Source organism: Hippoglossus stenolepis, chromosome 16 (genome assembly GCF_022539355.2).
Source record: "Hippoglossus stenolepis isolate QCI-W04-F060 chromosome 16, HSTE1.2, whole genome shotgun sequence".
NCBI lineage: Eukaryota > Metazoa > Chordata > Actinopteri > Pleuronectiformes > Pleuronectidae > Hippoglossus > Hippoglossus stenolepis.
In genome coordinates this window covers 3,596,176-3,611,065 of record NC_061498.1, presented here as the reverse complement: position 1 = coordinate 3,611,065, position 14,890 = coordinate 3,596,176, and the positions used below count along the sequence as shown (strand labels likewise).

The window sequence follows — 14,890 nt, the reverse complement described above, 5'->3', positions numbered from 1 at the left end:
GACGGAACCACCGACGTTACCTGAGCTTCTGTCCGGTCTCACGCTCCCGCTCGTCCCCGACGTTCAAACACCGAAGCAGCGGCTCACTGCCCCGAGCTGACGAGCCCACCGCGGGGGGACAAGGGAGCTGTAGTCCGGGGAGACTACAACGGTGCGTTCACGGGCCTGCTGCTGCTTCTTCTGTGGGAATTTACAGACTTCCCTAGAAACGCGCTGTGGTTGATAACAGTAATTTCACTGGGTTTATATTTGAGTTAAACAAATATATATCAAGACTCTACAACTTATAGAAAAATCAACAAAACAGTGCAAATTTACGATGAAAATCATTTTATATCTCCTTTATATTTATGCTATATATAATTTGTTTCCAATATGTATGTATGTACTGTTTTATTTTTTGCTAAATCTGTATTTATCAACAGTTTATTTAACTGTAGTGTGTTGCAGCTTGTAATACAACAATAATATAACGCTAATAATAATAATGTTATTATATGTCTATTCCATTTGGTGAATGGGTCTTAATTTTAATTCTTTTTAAAGTTTTCTACAACATTTAAAAAAAGTATTATTTATTTGTTGATGCACTAAATGTAAACATGATTTATTCAGTTTAGTTTACCCGCGTATATGTAGACTAATTATTGATTAAGTTAGTCAGTTGTTTATCAATAGGGTATTTGTATTGTTACAGATGATACCTCTTTATGGATGCTATTGTTGACACACAACAATAATAATAATGTATTTTAATCAAATATATTTCAATTTAATTGATTTCGTTCACGTGTTTATTATTATTTTTAATTATAACTCTGTTTGTTTATGAATGGGGGGTGGGGGGGGGTTGTGTTGTCAGTGAGGATGAGAAGTGCTTAGTTCCCATAACAGTCGGTGTCAGACAAAGTTCAGTCTGTGTTTGAACCTGAACTCATTGTAGGTGGAGTTGATCTGTGCCTGTCAGACCTCACTCAGGGTGTAAAGTTCTCCCACAGTATGGACATACATTAAACCTGCAGGACTCTGCGCCTGTCAGACCTGACTCCGGGCTGCAGGTCCGCCTCTTAAAGGGCCAGTGTAGATATTTGTGGACAGGAGCGGTTGCTGAGAATCGAAACTTAAACTCACTCTGGTCCTGTCGCTTCACTTCCTTCCTGTGTTTGTCAGCTCGGCTCTAACTTCTCTCTGTCCTCGTCTTTTCCTCCTCGCACTGTGCACGAAGCTGCTCTGAACGTCCCGGCTCCATGGTTCCTCCTCTTCCTCAGGTAGGTGTGTTTGAAAGCGGCCCGGTCCGGGGGGAGACGTGCGGGGTCAGGGGCTGCAGAGCTCAGCCCTGGATGGTCCTGAGGCCCCGTCCCTGTCCTGGAGGGTTGATTATTATGTGACACAGAGGTTGTTGTTGTTTTCTTGTTTTCTTCTTCAGGAGGAATCTTCTGTCAACATGTCTTCAGTGTGTGTTACTCATCTACTTGTGCTCTTTAATCTTCCTCCTCCTCCTCCTCCTCCCAGTGAACCAGCATGGACCCTGACAGACACAACCGCAGGCAGGAGATAAGCAAGGCACTGACGTTTATACAGTGAGTTTCTTTCATCATTTTCATTTCAGCCTCAGTGAAAGTGAAACCAGCCTAAAGATAAAAACAAAACGTGTGTAAATATATGTATAATATGTCAATATGTGCTTTATTTCATCATCACACATTAAAGTAAATAGAGTTTGCTAAGTAAATACATTTTGTTTTTAATTGCCTCTTTATGGATGCTAGTGCACATAACAACACCAATAATAATAATAATAATAATAATAAATTCTATGTCGGTCTCCTTTATTCTAATTTGGTGAATGGGTCTTGATTTGGAAAGTGAAACCGGCCTAAAAGTAAACGAAAAACATATATGTCCTCATTCATTAAAGTAAATAAAAAAATAATTGTAGTTATTGCTTACACAATAATAATTTCTACTCTATGTCTTTTTGGGAAGGACTCCTTCTAATTTGGTAAATGGGTCTTCTTTTGCTCCAACGTTTAAAAAAAGTATTTTAATTAGTTTGTTTGTGTATCCAAGAGATTTACTTGTGTTGAAAGTTATAATAATAATAATTCCTTAAATGTCCATGTCTTTTTGGGGAAGGATTTCTTTGTCCTTTCAGTTTGGTGAATGAGTCTTTATTTCTAAAGTGAAACTAGGCTTTTATTCGGTAATGACTCATATCTTTGGTAACTCTGCCGTGTCACCTCCACCTCTAAGCATCGTTCCCTCTCTCGTTGAAGGTCTTCCTTGGCTTATCCCGAGCCTGAGGGCTACCAGGTACTGGCTGTCATCATCACACACATTGTCATGTCTGTCTCCACTGACTTCCTCCCTTTGCTCTCTGTCTTTCAAGCATTTTATCACTAAAAGTATCTCGGTCATAACTTGTCGCTGAACTCTTCCCAGTGTGCTCTCTGTTGTGTCTCTCCATGAAACTCAGTTCATGTTTACCACAAAGTGTAGACACTTATATCTTTGTCCTTATCCTTCCCCACATAAATTTGTAATATTATGAGAATAAAAACATTATTCTAGGCTACGTGTCATTTTAGAGTGGGAATATCAGAAGACCAGTCTGTATTAAAATGAGGAATATTCAGTGTCTTGTGGAGTTATACTGCAGTATAAGTTTCACAGAGGATATTTTGAAGAAATAAACACACGGATATGGAGAAGGTTGCCTCCAGGCTGTTTGTCTGAGCCAGTTCAGACTGGTTCTGTAGACACAGTTTGAGACAGGAATCAAAACACAGAAAACTGATTTACATATGTTTCCTTTGGAGATAGAGCAGACATACATTCAGTTCTTTGGAGAGTAAATAAGTGATTTAAAGGTCATAAAAGTTTAAGGTCATAAAAGTTCGGATCATAAACAGTTCAGGTCATAAAAGTATTTAGACAGGTCTGCAAAAACTTACTTTTCAACTACAAAATAGGTTTCTACCACACTTAGTTATTTTTCCACTACATTATTCAAACAGACTTCGTAGTTTCTCAAGAAGCAATGAGATTAGAAATCAAGATAACGGCGTCAGAAAGAATGAAACTATCTTTTTGTTTTAACGATATAAGGTAAAGAACATATTCCTTCTTTCATTTTCCTCCCTCCAGGACTTCCTGACCCAGTTGGTGTGCAACCTGCTCCATGAGGGCAACACCTGGTTCAGAGATGGAGAGTGGGCGGAGGCGATGAAAGAGTTCAGCGAAGGCCTGAACGTCTCGTGCTACGCCGCAGGAGAGGACATCCCGATCCCCGAAGCTCTGCTGCAGAGCCTGTATGTCAACCGGGCGGCCGCTTACCACAGAATGGTGAGATACATTCAGCATCAGGGCGACTCCTCCACACTCCTCCACACAGGATGTCTGAGTTTATCTTTGGTTCATTTAGCTGATGTCCATGAAAGCAAGTATGTATTTCAGTTCACTGGAGCTTGGAAAACTAGAACTTTCACCTGGAACAGTTATGAGCAGTCTCCAAAGTACCGAATGACAAATACATTTAGAAATAAAAGTGGGAGTAACACGGCAACAAATGACCCCTCTGACCACCTGGAAAAGAATGTGACCAGCACTAAATCATCCGGACGTGTTTATCAGCAGCACAAGGCCACTGAGCGTAAACCTGCATACCGAGCAAACACTCCTCGCATTATCTGTCTCGACCGAATGCACCGATTCCCTTGTAGAATTCAAATAACATGCATGTACTTTATTTCCCTGCCTGTCGTTTGATCTATTCTCACGTCCGTGTTCTCCACAGGGGGAGTTTGATCGAGGCGTGACGGACTGCGACAGCGCCCTACTGTTGTGTAAGGAAAGCAGCAGGGCCCTGTACAGGAAGGCACTGTGTCTGAAGGGGCTTGGGAAATACAAAGAGGCCTACAGCTGCACCACGGACTGTCTGCTCATCTCTCGTCTGGTAAAAGAGAGGGAGAAGTGGGAACTAAATGTAATAGGAGAGAGCTGGTGGTCGTAATGGAGGGAAGTTGGTTTGAGGATGAACTCATCCTTTGGCCTTGGAAATATGTGAATTCATGTGATCGTGTTTGACTCTCAACAGGATAAAGATGTGAACGAGCTGGCTCAGGAGCTCACCGCCCACCTGGGACTAAAGAACCGAAAACCCTACATCAGCGCAAAGGTTAGTAAAATGATTCTTATTTAGTTCTGTTCACTGAGGAATCCGAGGCAAGGCAAGTCAATTCATTCATGTTCCTGAATTCACTTTGTTCTTTTATCTCTATTATTGTTATTATTATTATTACCATTATTATTTAAGTGCTTCCTTTTGCATTGCAACCATGTGTTTTCTTGTGCAGCGTCTTGTTGAAAAGTGCTTTATAAATAAAGTTATTAGAATGAAATTTAATACACAGAGTAAGAGACTGGTATCATCCACAGATATTAAAGAAACAGCTACTGTGAAGAAACACAATTTCTTCTTTCTCACACGATATGTTCATGTGGACTTGGTGCAGATATCCAGTTTCTTGTCTCCTCTCAGTTTGCTTTGTGTCTCACATCCCGTTTGTTTCCTTGTCTTTCTTAGGAACACAAACTTGTTGTTGGTGTCGCTAATGGCAACACGACTGCTGAAACCACCAAGGCAAGTTCCACACGCTCTCTAACGCTCACCACCATACTTCATAAAATACACAAGACATTATTCCAGTTTCAAGTGTCGTATATTTAAGCAGCAGTGATGTTGAAGATGATGATGAAGGAATCTCCGCGGACACCGTTCTTGTTTGTATAATAAGGTTTATTACACAGAAGTTACAGGTCAGGACAGGTACCTAGGTATACCTGGAGACGTTCTCGGCCAATGCAGAAGTCTACCTCGCCGGTGCCGGACAAGCCTTCATATAGGGAAGTTGTTTCCGCCCAGGAAATAAGATAAAATGACGTCATACATAGGGGCCTGTAATACAAAACATGCTTCCTACTTAAAGAGAGTTTCTCCAGGTCACAGAGAACTTAACGAGTATCATATCGAATAATAATTAGATTCATCTGAGAGTCAGGAAACGAGGGGCCCCCTAACCATGAACATGTCATTAACTAGGGGCCCCCTAATCATGAACATGTCATTAACAATCTATGTTAGCTGAATATACCACACAAGCAACATCTCAGATAGTTTTTTTTTTCCTTCTCACCTCCAGGTGTCTTTTGGGGATTTAAGCGATGGTGTGAATCCTCTCCGTGGTCTTGCACCAGGTGTGAAAAATTGCCTCTGACTTTATTTGGATACATCCACTCTGCTTCTTGCTTTTTTGTTTGAAAACGTTGATCCGGAGTCGTGAGGAGAATCTGGAGCATAGTTTTTCAAACAAAAACAGAGCCGTATGAACAATACAGGCAAAATGCATGTGTCCACATTTGTTTTTCATAATAAAGTTCTTAAAAATGTGTTCAAGATCAATTACAGGTGTGATCTAAATGAATTATTCTCTGCTTCAGTCTGTTTTCCCAGCATGCCTCTGTCCACCGTTCCCTCCATGTTTCCCAGCTTCCTCCAACCTGTCGTCCCCTCAATGCCTGACAGGGTTGAGACGGATACGGTGGAGGACTCCGAGCTGATTGGAGACGACTTGGACAGTCTGCTTGACGGCTTCTCCCCCGAACAGGAGGTAACTGAGGTAAAGATCTGTGCGTTTTCAGACAGATAACGTGGTAAAGAGTTGATCCTGGTAAAACCTTTGCTGCGATGGGAAGGAGCTGCGTTTGCTTGTTACATTAGGTACATGGAAAAAACTATTTTTTATTTTTCAGACAAGTATCCAGGCAGCATACTCGGTTTCCAGCAGGATGCCAACTTCCACACACTCAGTTCCTTCGGCCCTGCCTGCCCCGACACCCCGGCTGCCCCCGGCCTTCTTCAACTCGGCCGTCAGCCAACTCAAAGCCCTGGATTCATTTTCAGGCGGTGGGCACAGCACTACGTCCGCAGAACTGGACACCCTGGACACCCTCTTGACCTCTCAGGCTCTGTATGCCTTGGACGACTTCTCTGGAGTTGGTGTTGCAGGTGTTGCAAATTCAGGGGTCACCTCCCCTGCTCTACAAACCCTGAATGGCCTTGATTCCCTGGATGACTTCTCGGATGCATCACCATGTGCTGCTGCTGCTACTGAGGGAGCCAATCTATCCAAAACAGAGCTGGACACGGGGGAAAGGTCCCTTGATGATTTGCTGGATGAACTTGATGACCTGGAGACCGTGTGTGATCCAGTTGCTCGGCGCAATGATGTCCCGACATTTGGTGTGAAAGCTGTGGAGCGGCTCGACTCCCTCGATGTCCTGGACTCCTTCTCCTCAGTGGAAGGAGCTGGGGCGGCTCTGCCAGCAGTCAATGGAAGAACAGGCCTGGACTCGATCTCTGATTTCAGCCTGGCTGGTGATTATGTTTTTCTGGTGACTCATTATATAATTGGCCAAACAAGATGTTAGCAAATAGATACTGGAATTATAAATAGATATAGATACTGAAGGCCCAACAGTCCCCTTATGAAACCACATTCACACTGACTATGTTACAGGTACAGTTGGAAATTTGAAACCCACACAGTTGATTTACATTTCAAACAAATCCTGTGATCATTTCCTCTTTTTTAGAGATCAAACTGATGTCTGTGCATATTTTAGGCCATTTATCACAGCGTGTACATATAACACATAACTTTCTCTTCCTGCTCCTCATGTGTCCCAGGCTCTCACTCTGCTGTCGCTCCATCTCCAAAGAACAACTACATAGTAAGACTGATTGTCTGCCCTGTGTTCCAAGCTGTTTTTTAAATCTGTTTTTAAGAATTAACTGAACTCTTATTTTTTACTTTGGCACCAAAGAAGAGGAAAAGCACAGAACTGGTTTCCTGCTCGAACCCCCTCTCCTCCACCCATGAGTTCCTGCAGGCCTGCTCTGCCTGTTTCCCTCGGGAAGGTACGTGAGCGCCGCGGCTGAATCTGAAACTTTCTGTAACGGAAACAAATTCCAAGTCACGCTGCTTTGTTTTACAATATGCAAATATTCACTTTATTAAATGACAGAAACATCAACCCCTTCTGTTCCTATGAAATATCTTCATTTAAAACAAATGTGTTTGTTTTCAGGTCATGGGATTTACACCTTTGTTCACAAGCCGGATCTGGTTCACGGCTGCAACCGAGACATTCTGCTGTGCAGACGAAAGTCAGCTTCTCCTCCAGAGTGGACCAGAGTGCGGTCGATGCCTCCCTTCACGTCCTTCAAAGGGCGCTTCGTACTCTGCAGGGGTAAGAATCTCCACATCCAACAGTCGGGACAATAATCAGGATCTTCTGTTTGTTTGTACACAGCAAACCAGAAAGTGTTAATTAGATTCAGACATGTAGTGCAGTGCCTGTTCTAAACACGCCAGTACGGATCAGGGAAGAACCCATTAACCTTCTTTGTGATTGGATCATTCAGGAAAGATGTTAACACTAGTTCTGATGAGTCAGGCCACTTACTAACTGCTCAGATTCAAACCGCTGTTAAAGATTAAAGATGGAGCTTTGTCGTAAAGATGATTGATTGACATGCTCGTATTAATGTGAGTAACCTGTGTGTGTTTTCGTGCACGTGCAGAGGTGCAGAACTCAGAATCAGGCATGTGTAAGTACAGAGAACAATGCACGTTTGCCTACAACCAGCTGGAGATCGATGTTTGGACAGAGGAGAGAAAGGGAACGTTGGACAGAAACCTGCTGTTTGAGAAAGGACCCGTCAAACTGGATCCCGTCACCAGCGTCATTCACCTGCTGCAGGAACACAAGGGCACGTTCGTGTTCCTCTGCCAGGTTCGAGCTTTGATACACCGTCTTATTATCATCGGACAAACCTGCTCTCATATCATATCATATCATATCATTTGTTTTAATTATTTTAATGTTTCTGATATAAAAGCAGGTTTGTCAAATGATATAATATTAAATAATGTAATTGTTTTTATAAATAGCGATTTTTACTGTTTTATATTGTTCTGTATTTATTGTAGTTTATCATTTTTTCACATATTCACATCACCTTTAAATCCCATATATCTCATACTATTTTACTTTTAACAGTAAATAAACAAATGTGGGGGGGAAATATTGAAAGCCTTTATGTAGTCCAATGCAAAAGATTTGAACATTTAACAATTCTATATATGTTGTTGTTGTTGATATTATTATGCATAATATAATAAAATTATAACATTAGAAAATGAAATATGTATATCACAAGAATACAAGTGAAAATACAGAAATAAATACTTTGAGATCTATTGAAATGTAGAAATAAAGTAATGCTGACAGCAATATTATTCACATTTGTTTAGATTAATTGCCAATAATTATGTATTTAGTAATTAATAAACTAATTTAGTTTAATCAAACATGAAACTTAGTAAAAAACTCCGGCCCTGGTTGTGTATTTAATGCTTAACATCAGTTCTCAGTGTTTTCCTTAAATCTCTGTTACACACAAATCTGCCTCCTTCTGTAGATTTATTCCTTAAAATTAATTAACTGAGGAAAACATCCTCTTAATCTACAAATGTGTTCTTGGTTCTTTGTCCTGTGCTGTCGTTGATCTCTTTTCGCTCTCGTCTGTTTCTGTCTCTGCAGAAGTGCTTTGACGGTAAACCCAGAATCATCAGTAATCGCTGCAGAGACAACGTCTGCTCCAACCTGGAAGTCCACCACTGCTTTGATGCAAACAAGTGAGTTTGTTTACACCGTGCGTTTACACCTGCGAATTCAATGTTAAACACACACTGAGGTTTTCTTTCTCCCTCTGTGCCCGTCAGGTGCTTGGCATTTGTGTTGAGGACCCACAACGTGAACTACCGAAAGGTCCGTCCGCTGACTGGCCTGCGCCAATTGGATTTATGCTACCAAGCTGTACGGTACGGCTGCGAGAGAGAGGACAGCTGCCACCACGCCCACTCCCTCATCGAGCTCAAGACCTGGAGGGTGCAGCAAAAGACAGGTGCGGAAAAAAAACTTTGACACCAGCATCGGCCCCATTGTGTTATTTGGCCCACTCGCTCGCTCACATGCAGCCCCTCCGGAGAATGTCAGGAGATTATCTGGAGTTCAGTGCATGTCTGAAAGAATATAAGTTCCACGTCCATTTTAGTTTACTATATCGATGTTCTATTGTTTTAATATGTCAATCTGCTGCCCTCAAGTGGCCAAGAAGTTCCTGAGTACTGTTTATACTGCATGAGGGTATTTTTTTGTTGACAGTAATACTGTGTAGGTAAAAACCACAGGACAGAAGCAGCTTGTAGTGTTTCTCTCAATATGAATGGGAACTTAATATTAATGTTAATGTGTGTTTGTGTTATTTCCAGGTATCAGCCCTGATGAGATTGTGAAAGTAGCCACAAAGTTTCACAACAATCAGGAGCAAAACTCAAACTTACAGAAATGGAATAAAGTAAGAAAGCATTTTTATAATTTTTGTAGATTTTTAAAAATCATTTGTAATGACACACTGACGTTTACAACATTACGTCCCTCTACTTGTTTACACCTTAAACTTGAGCCTTTTATATTATTTGTTTTTGCACACGAGTGAAACGAGATGAAAAATGCTGTTAACTGACTTTCACTCTTGTTTGGTTTTTTTTAATCATTTAATTGAATCAGTCTCCTGGAAGTGACGGTATCAAACCTGGAGGAGGAGGAAAGAGTCTGAACATGAAGATCAAGTTGTCGTGCGCTCAGTGCTGGAGGGACGGTCTGATCAGTGAACCAGACAAAAACCTCAAGTACTGCACCGCTAAGGCCCGGCACATGTGAGTCCAAGGGATTTCTCTCCAAGTCTAGGAAATCGTTAACCGTAATCAAAGCCATGTCATATTATCAGATATCCAGTTGATAAAAATATTAAAACAAGCCTTAATGTTGGTTTTGTCATAGATCAAAAAAGACATGTAAGTATGAACTATCTCTTTTTCTGTCGTCCTCCCGTCCCCTGTCTTTCAGATGGACTAAAGACAGACGGGTGCTGCTGGTCAGATCCTTAATGAGACAAAAATGGGTTCAGGTCCGACCAATGCCGAACAACAAGAACATCCCTCTGCAGTATGAAGTAGGTGTGATTCCTCTGCTCTTTGGCACTTGAAGAGTACAACATGTACTTTTAGACAAGCTCTCGTCATCCATCACACACGTTTCCACATTTCTTGTCTTTTTATGGCTGCTGCTCGCTTTGTGTTGTCAGTGAGTGCAGCGTCACTGTTGTGACCTTTGTGATGCGTGTTCCAACTGCACAGAGCTTTGTCTTTGCAGATGTGTGCCCAGATTCTGAAGAAGAAGATCTGTAACTACATCGGGAACTGCAGCTTTGCTCACAGCGAAGAGGAGAGGGAGATCTGGACGTATATGAAGAATAATGACTGTGAGTTACTAAAGTAGAAACTAGGTAATGTGAACGGTGTGAATGTAGCTCTAGAGATCAGATGTTTTCCTTGTGTTCTGCAGTGCAGGACATTCAGCAGGTATATGACACATGGATGAGATCAAATGGCCAAAACCGGCAAGCAGATGGAGCTGCGGTCTCCCAGTCTGTCCCAGAAGAGAAATATATTGCCATGCCGACTGACTTTGCTGAACCCATGGTGAGTTTACAGTTGTTTTTCAGTAATAAAGTCATCAGCCAGACAAAGGGTTGTTGAGAATCCTTCCTCTTTGTCTTGTAGAGCGGCTTCCACTGCCGTCTGTGCGGTAAACACAGTAACAGTGAGCGGCAGTGGCAGACCCACATCTCGACTGAGAAGCACAAGGAGCGAGTGTTCAGTTGTGAAGGGGAAGACGAGGCTCTGACGTGGATCTACCGCTTTCCTGGAGCGAACTTTGAACTCTGCCCCAAGTAAGACCTTTCTCCTGGAATCCGTTTCCTGACATGTCTCTCAAGAGCTGGGGGAGAGCAAAATGAAAAAAAGTGAAGATGAAAATGATTAAATCTGATTAAACGTTTGACGCCCTGTTCATGACTGACAGGTGGGCTGGCGGCTGTGCTGACGGAGTGAGCTGTGACTTCGCCCACAGTGCGGAGGAGCTGAAGGAGTGGACCGAGAGACGGGCGTTCCTACGACAGAAGCTCGTCAAAGCCAGGGAAGATATGCTCGTCATGTTCGATGAGTTCGACTTTGGGATGTACAACTTTCTACTACTTAAGGACTGACAGGAATGATTTTGTTTTTTGTCTCCACTAGCCACAAAGTGAGTGTTTGTAACTGCCAAACTAACAAATACCACATATCAAGAGTTTTCAAATCCAAACCAAAAGGGAGGAGGTGACGTGATCGAACTAGAGACTTGTCCAATTTGCCAAATTTTCACTTTACAAATGACAGATATAAATCACATGTACCTTTTTACATGTGTAAATATGACTATAATTTCTTCATAGTATTTTCTGTTCAGCCAAAGGCTCAGGACAAATACGACTCAGTACTTATGTTGGTGCCATTGAAAAACACAGCAGTCACTAACACGTTGTTAAACACTGAACTTTCATGGATGGTTTGTATTTAACTTTACATGCAGCTTTTTGTCTTCTCTGATCCACGTGACGTTCCCACCGAGTTCCCTTCTGTTTGAGCACAGAGTGTTTTCAGAGTTAGAGAGAGGCTGTTTACATTATGACATTATTACATAAAGATACTCCCCACGAATGCTTTGTCAAAGTCTCAACCTGCAATACAAATAAAGGTGTTACCGTTCATTTCTGATTTACATACATGTCAATAAATTACATTTAGTATTCATATAAAAGAGAGATATGAAAAGGGGCAAAATCTGTTACTGCTCATGGAAGAGTTCATTGTACATTTGGACACTTGCTTGTTTTTTCAGTGTCTGTAAGTTGTGGAGTCTTGATCTGTTCTTTAAATTTGCATAGAAACCTTGTGAAATCAGGAATATTCTGCATTTATGGATGTGGAATTTACCAAACAGAATCAATAACTTTATGATTAATAGCAGATAGTCAGACTGAGATGAACAAAGGAACATGTGAGAGTATAGAAGTAGATCAAATAGTCGATCAAATAGTGGAAAATGGAAATATTATGTGTCAGAAATGTACCTGAGTAAATTGCAGTGTCACGGGATGATTGCATGAAGATGTAAACTGTATTTGTGCAATACTGCATTTATAATATATTCAAATGTATATACATACTGTAAGTATATAGGCAGGTATGAATACTTGTATAAAAATAGTACGTGCTATAAGTTTTATATACATTTTCATATCGTATACCACACTTGCCCATATAATACAGTATATATGCATATGTCTATTTCAATAAATCCTTATACATAATGCACAAATACATCCTCAGTGTATAGATTAGATAACACACAATAAATAATCACTTAATCAAATCCAGAAAGTGATTGAATCGATAAAATGAGAAAAAATGAAAAAGATTCTCGGGTTCATCAAGTTTGTTTTCAATCTGCTCCATCATCTTTTGGTGCAGTTCCTAATCGCGTCGTTAGGTGGCGCGCGCCTGCTCGTGCCTTCACTCCCCTCTGTCCCGCACGTGCTGCCGTGCGTGTGGCGCAATGTGCTGCACGCGCTTGTTGTTGTGGACCTGTACCAGAACCCGCCCACTTGCTCTGTGATTGGCTCCGCGGCGTGACTAACGTGTGCATCAGCCAATCAGCGAGGTGCGTGGGTTTATTAGAGTGCTTATTAGTGTTTGGACACATGCGAGAGTCCCCGTGAGGACAAGACCTGAGAAGTTAGAAACACAGAACTCACTCACACACAGGGACCCACACACACTGTCTCACACACAGAGACTCACACTCACTGTCTCACACACAGAGACTCACACTCACTGTCTCACACTCACTGTCTCACACTCACTGACACAGTTCGAGTCCTCCTCTCTCAGCTGGACAGGGACCTGCAGACACCAGGAGACACTTCCACAGCTCCACCGTCCATCATGTCCACAAACCAGATCTTCCTCGGGGACAGGGGCGACGTCCCCGACCTCCTCAAGTCTCTGGCGGATTATCCTTTCTCCTTCCCCGCGTTTGATGACACAGGTAAGAAGAAACTACTTGTTGACACTTGTTAGAATAAACTGTTATAATCAACAGTACAAGTACACTGATGTGAGTAGTTCTTCGAGAGCCCTTGAGGTACTTGTACATGTGTAGTATCACCTTTGTTATAACTTATTTGTACTTCAATACAGTATTATCTGACCAGTCAGACTATAAGGTACTTTATCAATCCTGAAGGAAGTTCTAAGAGTAACAGTACAATACACAATAGAGTACAACAAGTATTAAGTATACAAATAGAAGTGAAAATAACAATAAAATGCAACAATAAACTTTATTTGTACAGTTACAAGTTGCTTTACAAGTTCAAAATGAAAGAGAATACAATAGGAAACAGTTAAACATAAGTATTTTAAGTTAATAAGTTATATTTTTATGTTATACATAAATGTTATGTTATAACAAAGGATCAAATAATCTACAGAGGTAAATATTGCACTACATTTATGTGACTAGTTAATGTTCTACATGTAGATTTTACACTTGTACAGTACATGTAATACTGCAGATATATGTGTTTGTAATCCTAAAGAGGGGCCAAATGCATTTCCATGACACAGAAATACAAAATATATGTATACAGATTAAAATAATTGGTTATAAGTGAGGCTGATAGAAACATATAAAGATCTTTATAATGTAAAGATATTATACTAATAGCCTCATCAGCATTGGATTAAACTTTTACATCATTCACCTGTAGTCCACAGCACCGGTATGTTGAAGTGACCCAGTGTTCAGCAACATGTGCGACTGTCCTGACGAGCAGAAACGTGCTCAGACGCTGAGAAGCAGTGAGGTGCCTCATGTGTCTGCAGGGCTGTGTCTGTGCTGCTCCTCTGCACAGGCACAACACAGCAGCCTGATGCAACTGCACTGAAACAGTCCTCACTCAGGGTTTCATCACATCATTAGCTTCTCCGTGCTCTCGCTGCTTCACGCACACCGTCTGCCTCGCTTTCTCGTCTGGATCGGAGCCTTTTAGTGGAGAGCTGGGACATGAACGGACAGGAAACGTGAGGGAGGACGACGTGTTGGTCCTCGGCTGTGACCGGCTCGGAAACGAATCTGCACTCACATGTCTCTGCCTGCTTTGTGCAGGTGTCAACAGAAACACGTTTGCATTTGTGTCTGGTCGTGATGTATGCCAGGACTTTCAGTTATTCTAGTTTGGTCACAACCAGATTCTGTGCACAGCACCACATGTTGCTTACTTACTTTCATACGTTCTTTGGCTCTTTGTCACAACCCGGCTGGAGGCTGGATAAAGGAGGGAAGAACATACCTGAGTTTTAACTAACTCAGTTTATTCTGAAGAACTGAATGTAGACTTCAGATTATAACCAAATGCTGTGGAAGCTGTAAGAGAGAGAGAGAGATGGAGACAGGCTGAATGTCCTCAGCTCATATAGAGCAGCCAGAGCAGGTGAGATGAATCTACCTGATCATCAGGCTCCTGCAGGGAGACGCCTGCTCAGACTCACAATGTCGTCTGTTGTTTGTCGGATCACAAGTTGCGATAATTTGCTGTAGGAATTCAGTTTTTACCATTATCTTCACATAGCAAGGTCAAAGGTCAGGTTCAGCTTCAGAACAGCGGCTTATTATTATTGATGTGGACATGAACGTGCACGTACCTCTGGACTGACCGTTGAAACAGTTTTGCTCTTTGTGCTTTCCGATAACATGATGTGACACCAGCTTCCTGTCCCGGCCCTTTCCTTCAGCTGCGATCAATAACGTTCATATT

The 14,890-nt window shown here is 41.8% G+C and overlaps 2 protein-coding genes across 4 annotated transcripts in view; both read left to right on the top strand.

The window, feature by feature from the left end:
- On the top strand, window positions 1-11,779 carry LOC118123957 (zinc finger CCCH domain-containing protein 7B). 3 transcript variants are annotated; one of them, XM_035181681.2, is made up of 23 exons: window positions 1-151; window positions 1,513-1,580; window positions 2,277-2,313; window positions 3,148-3,345; window positions 3,797-3,955; window positions 4,097-4,177; window positions 4,586-4,642; window positions 5,202-5,256; window positions 5,500-5,678; window positions 5,812-6,436; window positions 6,749-6,792; window positions 6,886-6,979; window positions 7,150-7,311; window positions 7,646-7,857; window positions 8,668-8,762; window positions 8,850-9,031; window positions 9,399-9,484; window positions 9,697-9,845; window positions 10,036-10,141; window positions 10,342-10,450; window positions 10,534-10,670; window positions 10,752-10,921; window positions 11,053-11,779. In XM_035181681.2, exons 2-23 carry the CDS (start codon window positions 1,522-1,524, stop codon window positions 11,234-11,236), a joined length of 3,180 nt encoding a protein of 1,059 aa, XP_035037572.2. In that variant the 5' UTR covers window positions 1-151; window positions 1,513-1,521; the 3' UTR covers window positions 11,237-11,779. The 3 variants fall into 3 exon arrangements, with proteins under 3 accessions (XP_035037572.2, XP_035037569.2, XP_035037571.2); XM_035181678.2 differs by lacking the exon at window positions 1-151 and adding an exon at window positions 870-1,268; XM_035181680.2 differs by lacking the exon at window positions 1-151 and adding an exon at window positions 1,330-1,395.
- Window positions 11,780-12,763: 984 nt separating this feature from the next.
- tefb (TEF transcription factor, PAR bZIP family member b) overlaps window positions 12,764-14,890 on the top strand; it is a 7,559-nt gene continuing 5,432 nt past the window's right edge. The window contains exon 1 of the mRNA XM_035181689.2: window positions 12,764-13,119. Within this exon, the coding sequence (XP_035037580.2) occupies window positions 13,017-13,119 (103 nt within the window). The 5' untranslated portion in view covers window positions 12,764-13,016. The remainder of the gene's footprint in view (window positions 13,120-14,890) is intronic.

Coding starts and splice junctions, on each gene's coding strand:
- LOC118123957 (XM_035181681.2), top strand. CDS start 1,522: ATGGACCCTGACAGACACAACCGCAGGCAGGAGATAAGCAAGGCACTG. Junction 6,793..6,885: donor CTCCAAAGAACAACTACATA/GTAAGACTGATT, acceptor TTGGCACCAAAG/AAGAGGAAAAGCACAGAACT. Junction 10,142..10,341: donor ACATCCCTCTGCAGTATGAA/GTAGGTGTGATT, acceptor TTGTCTTTGCAG/ATGTGTGCCCAGATTCTGAA.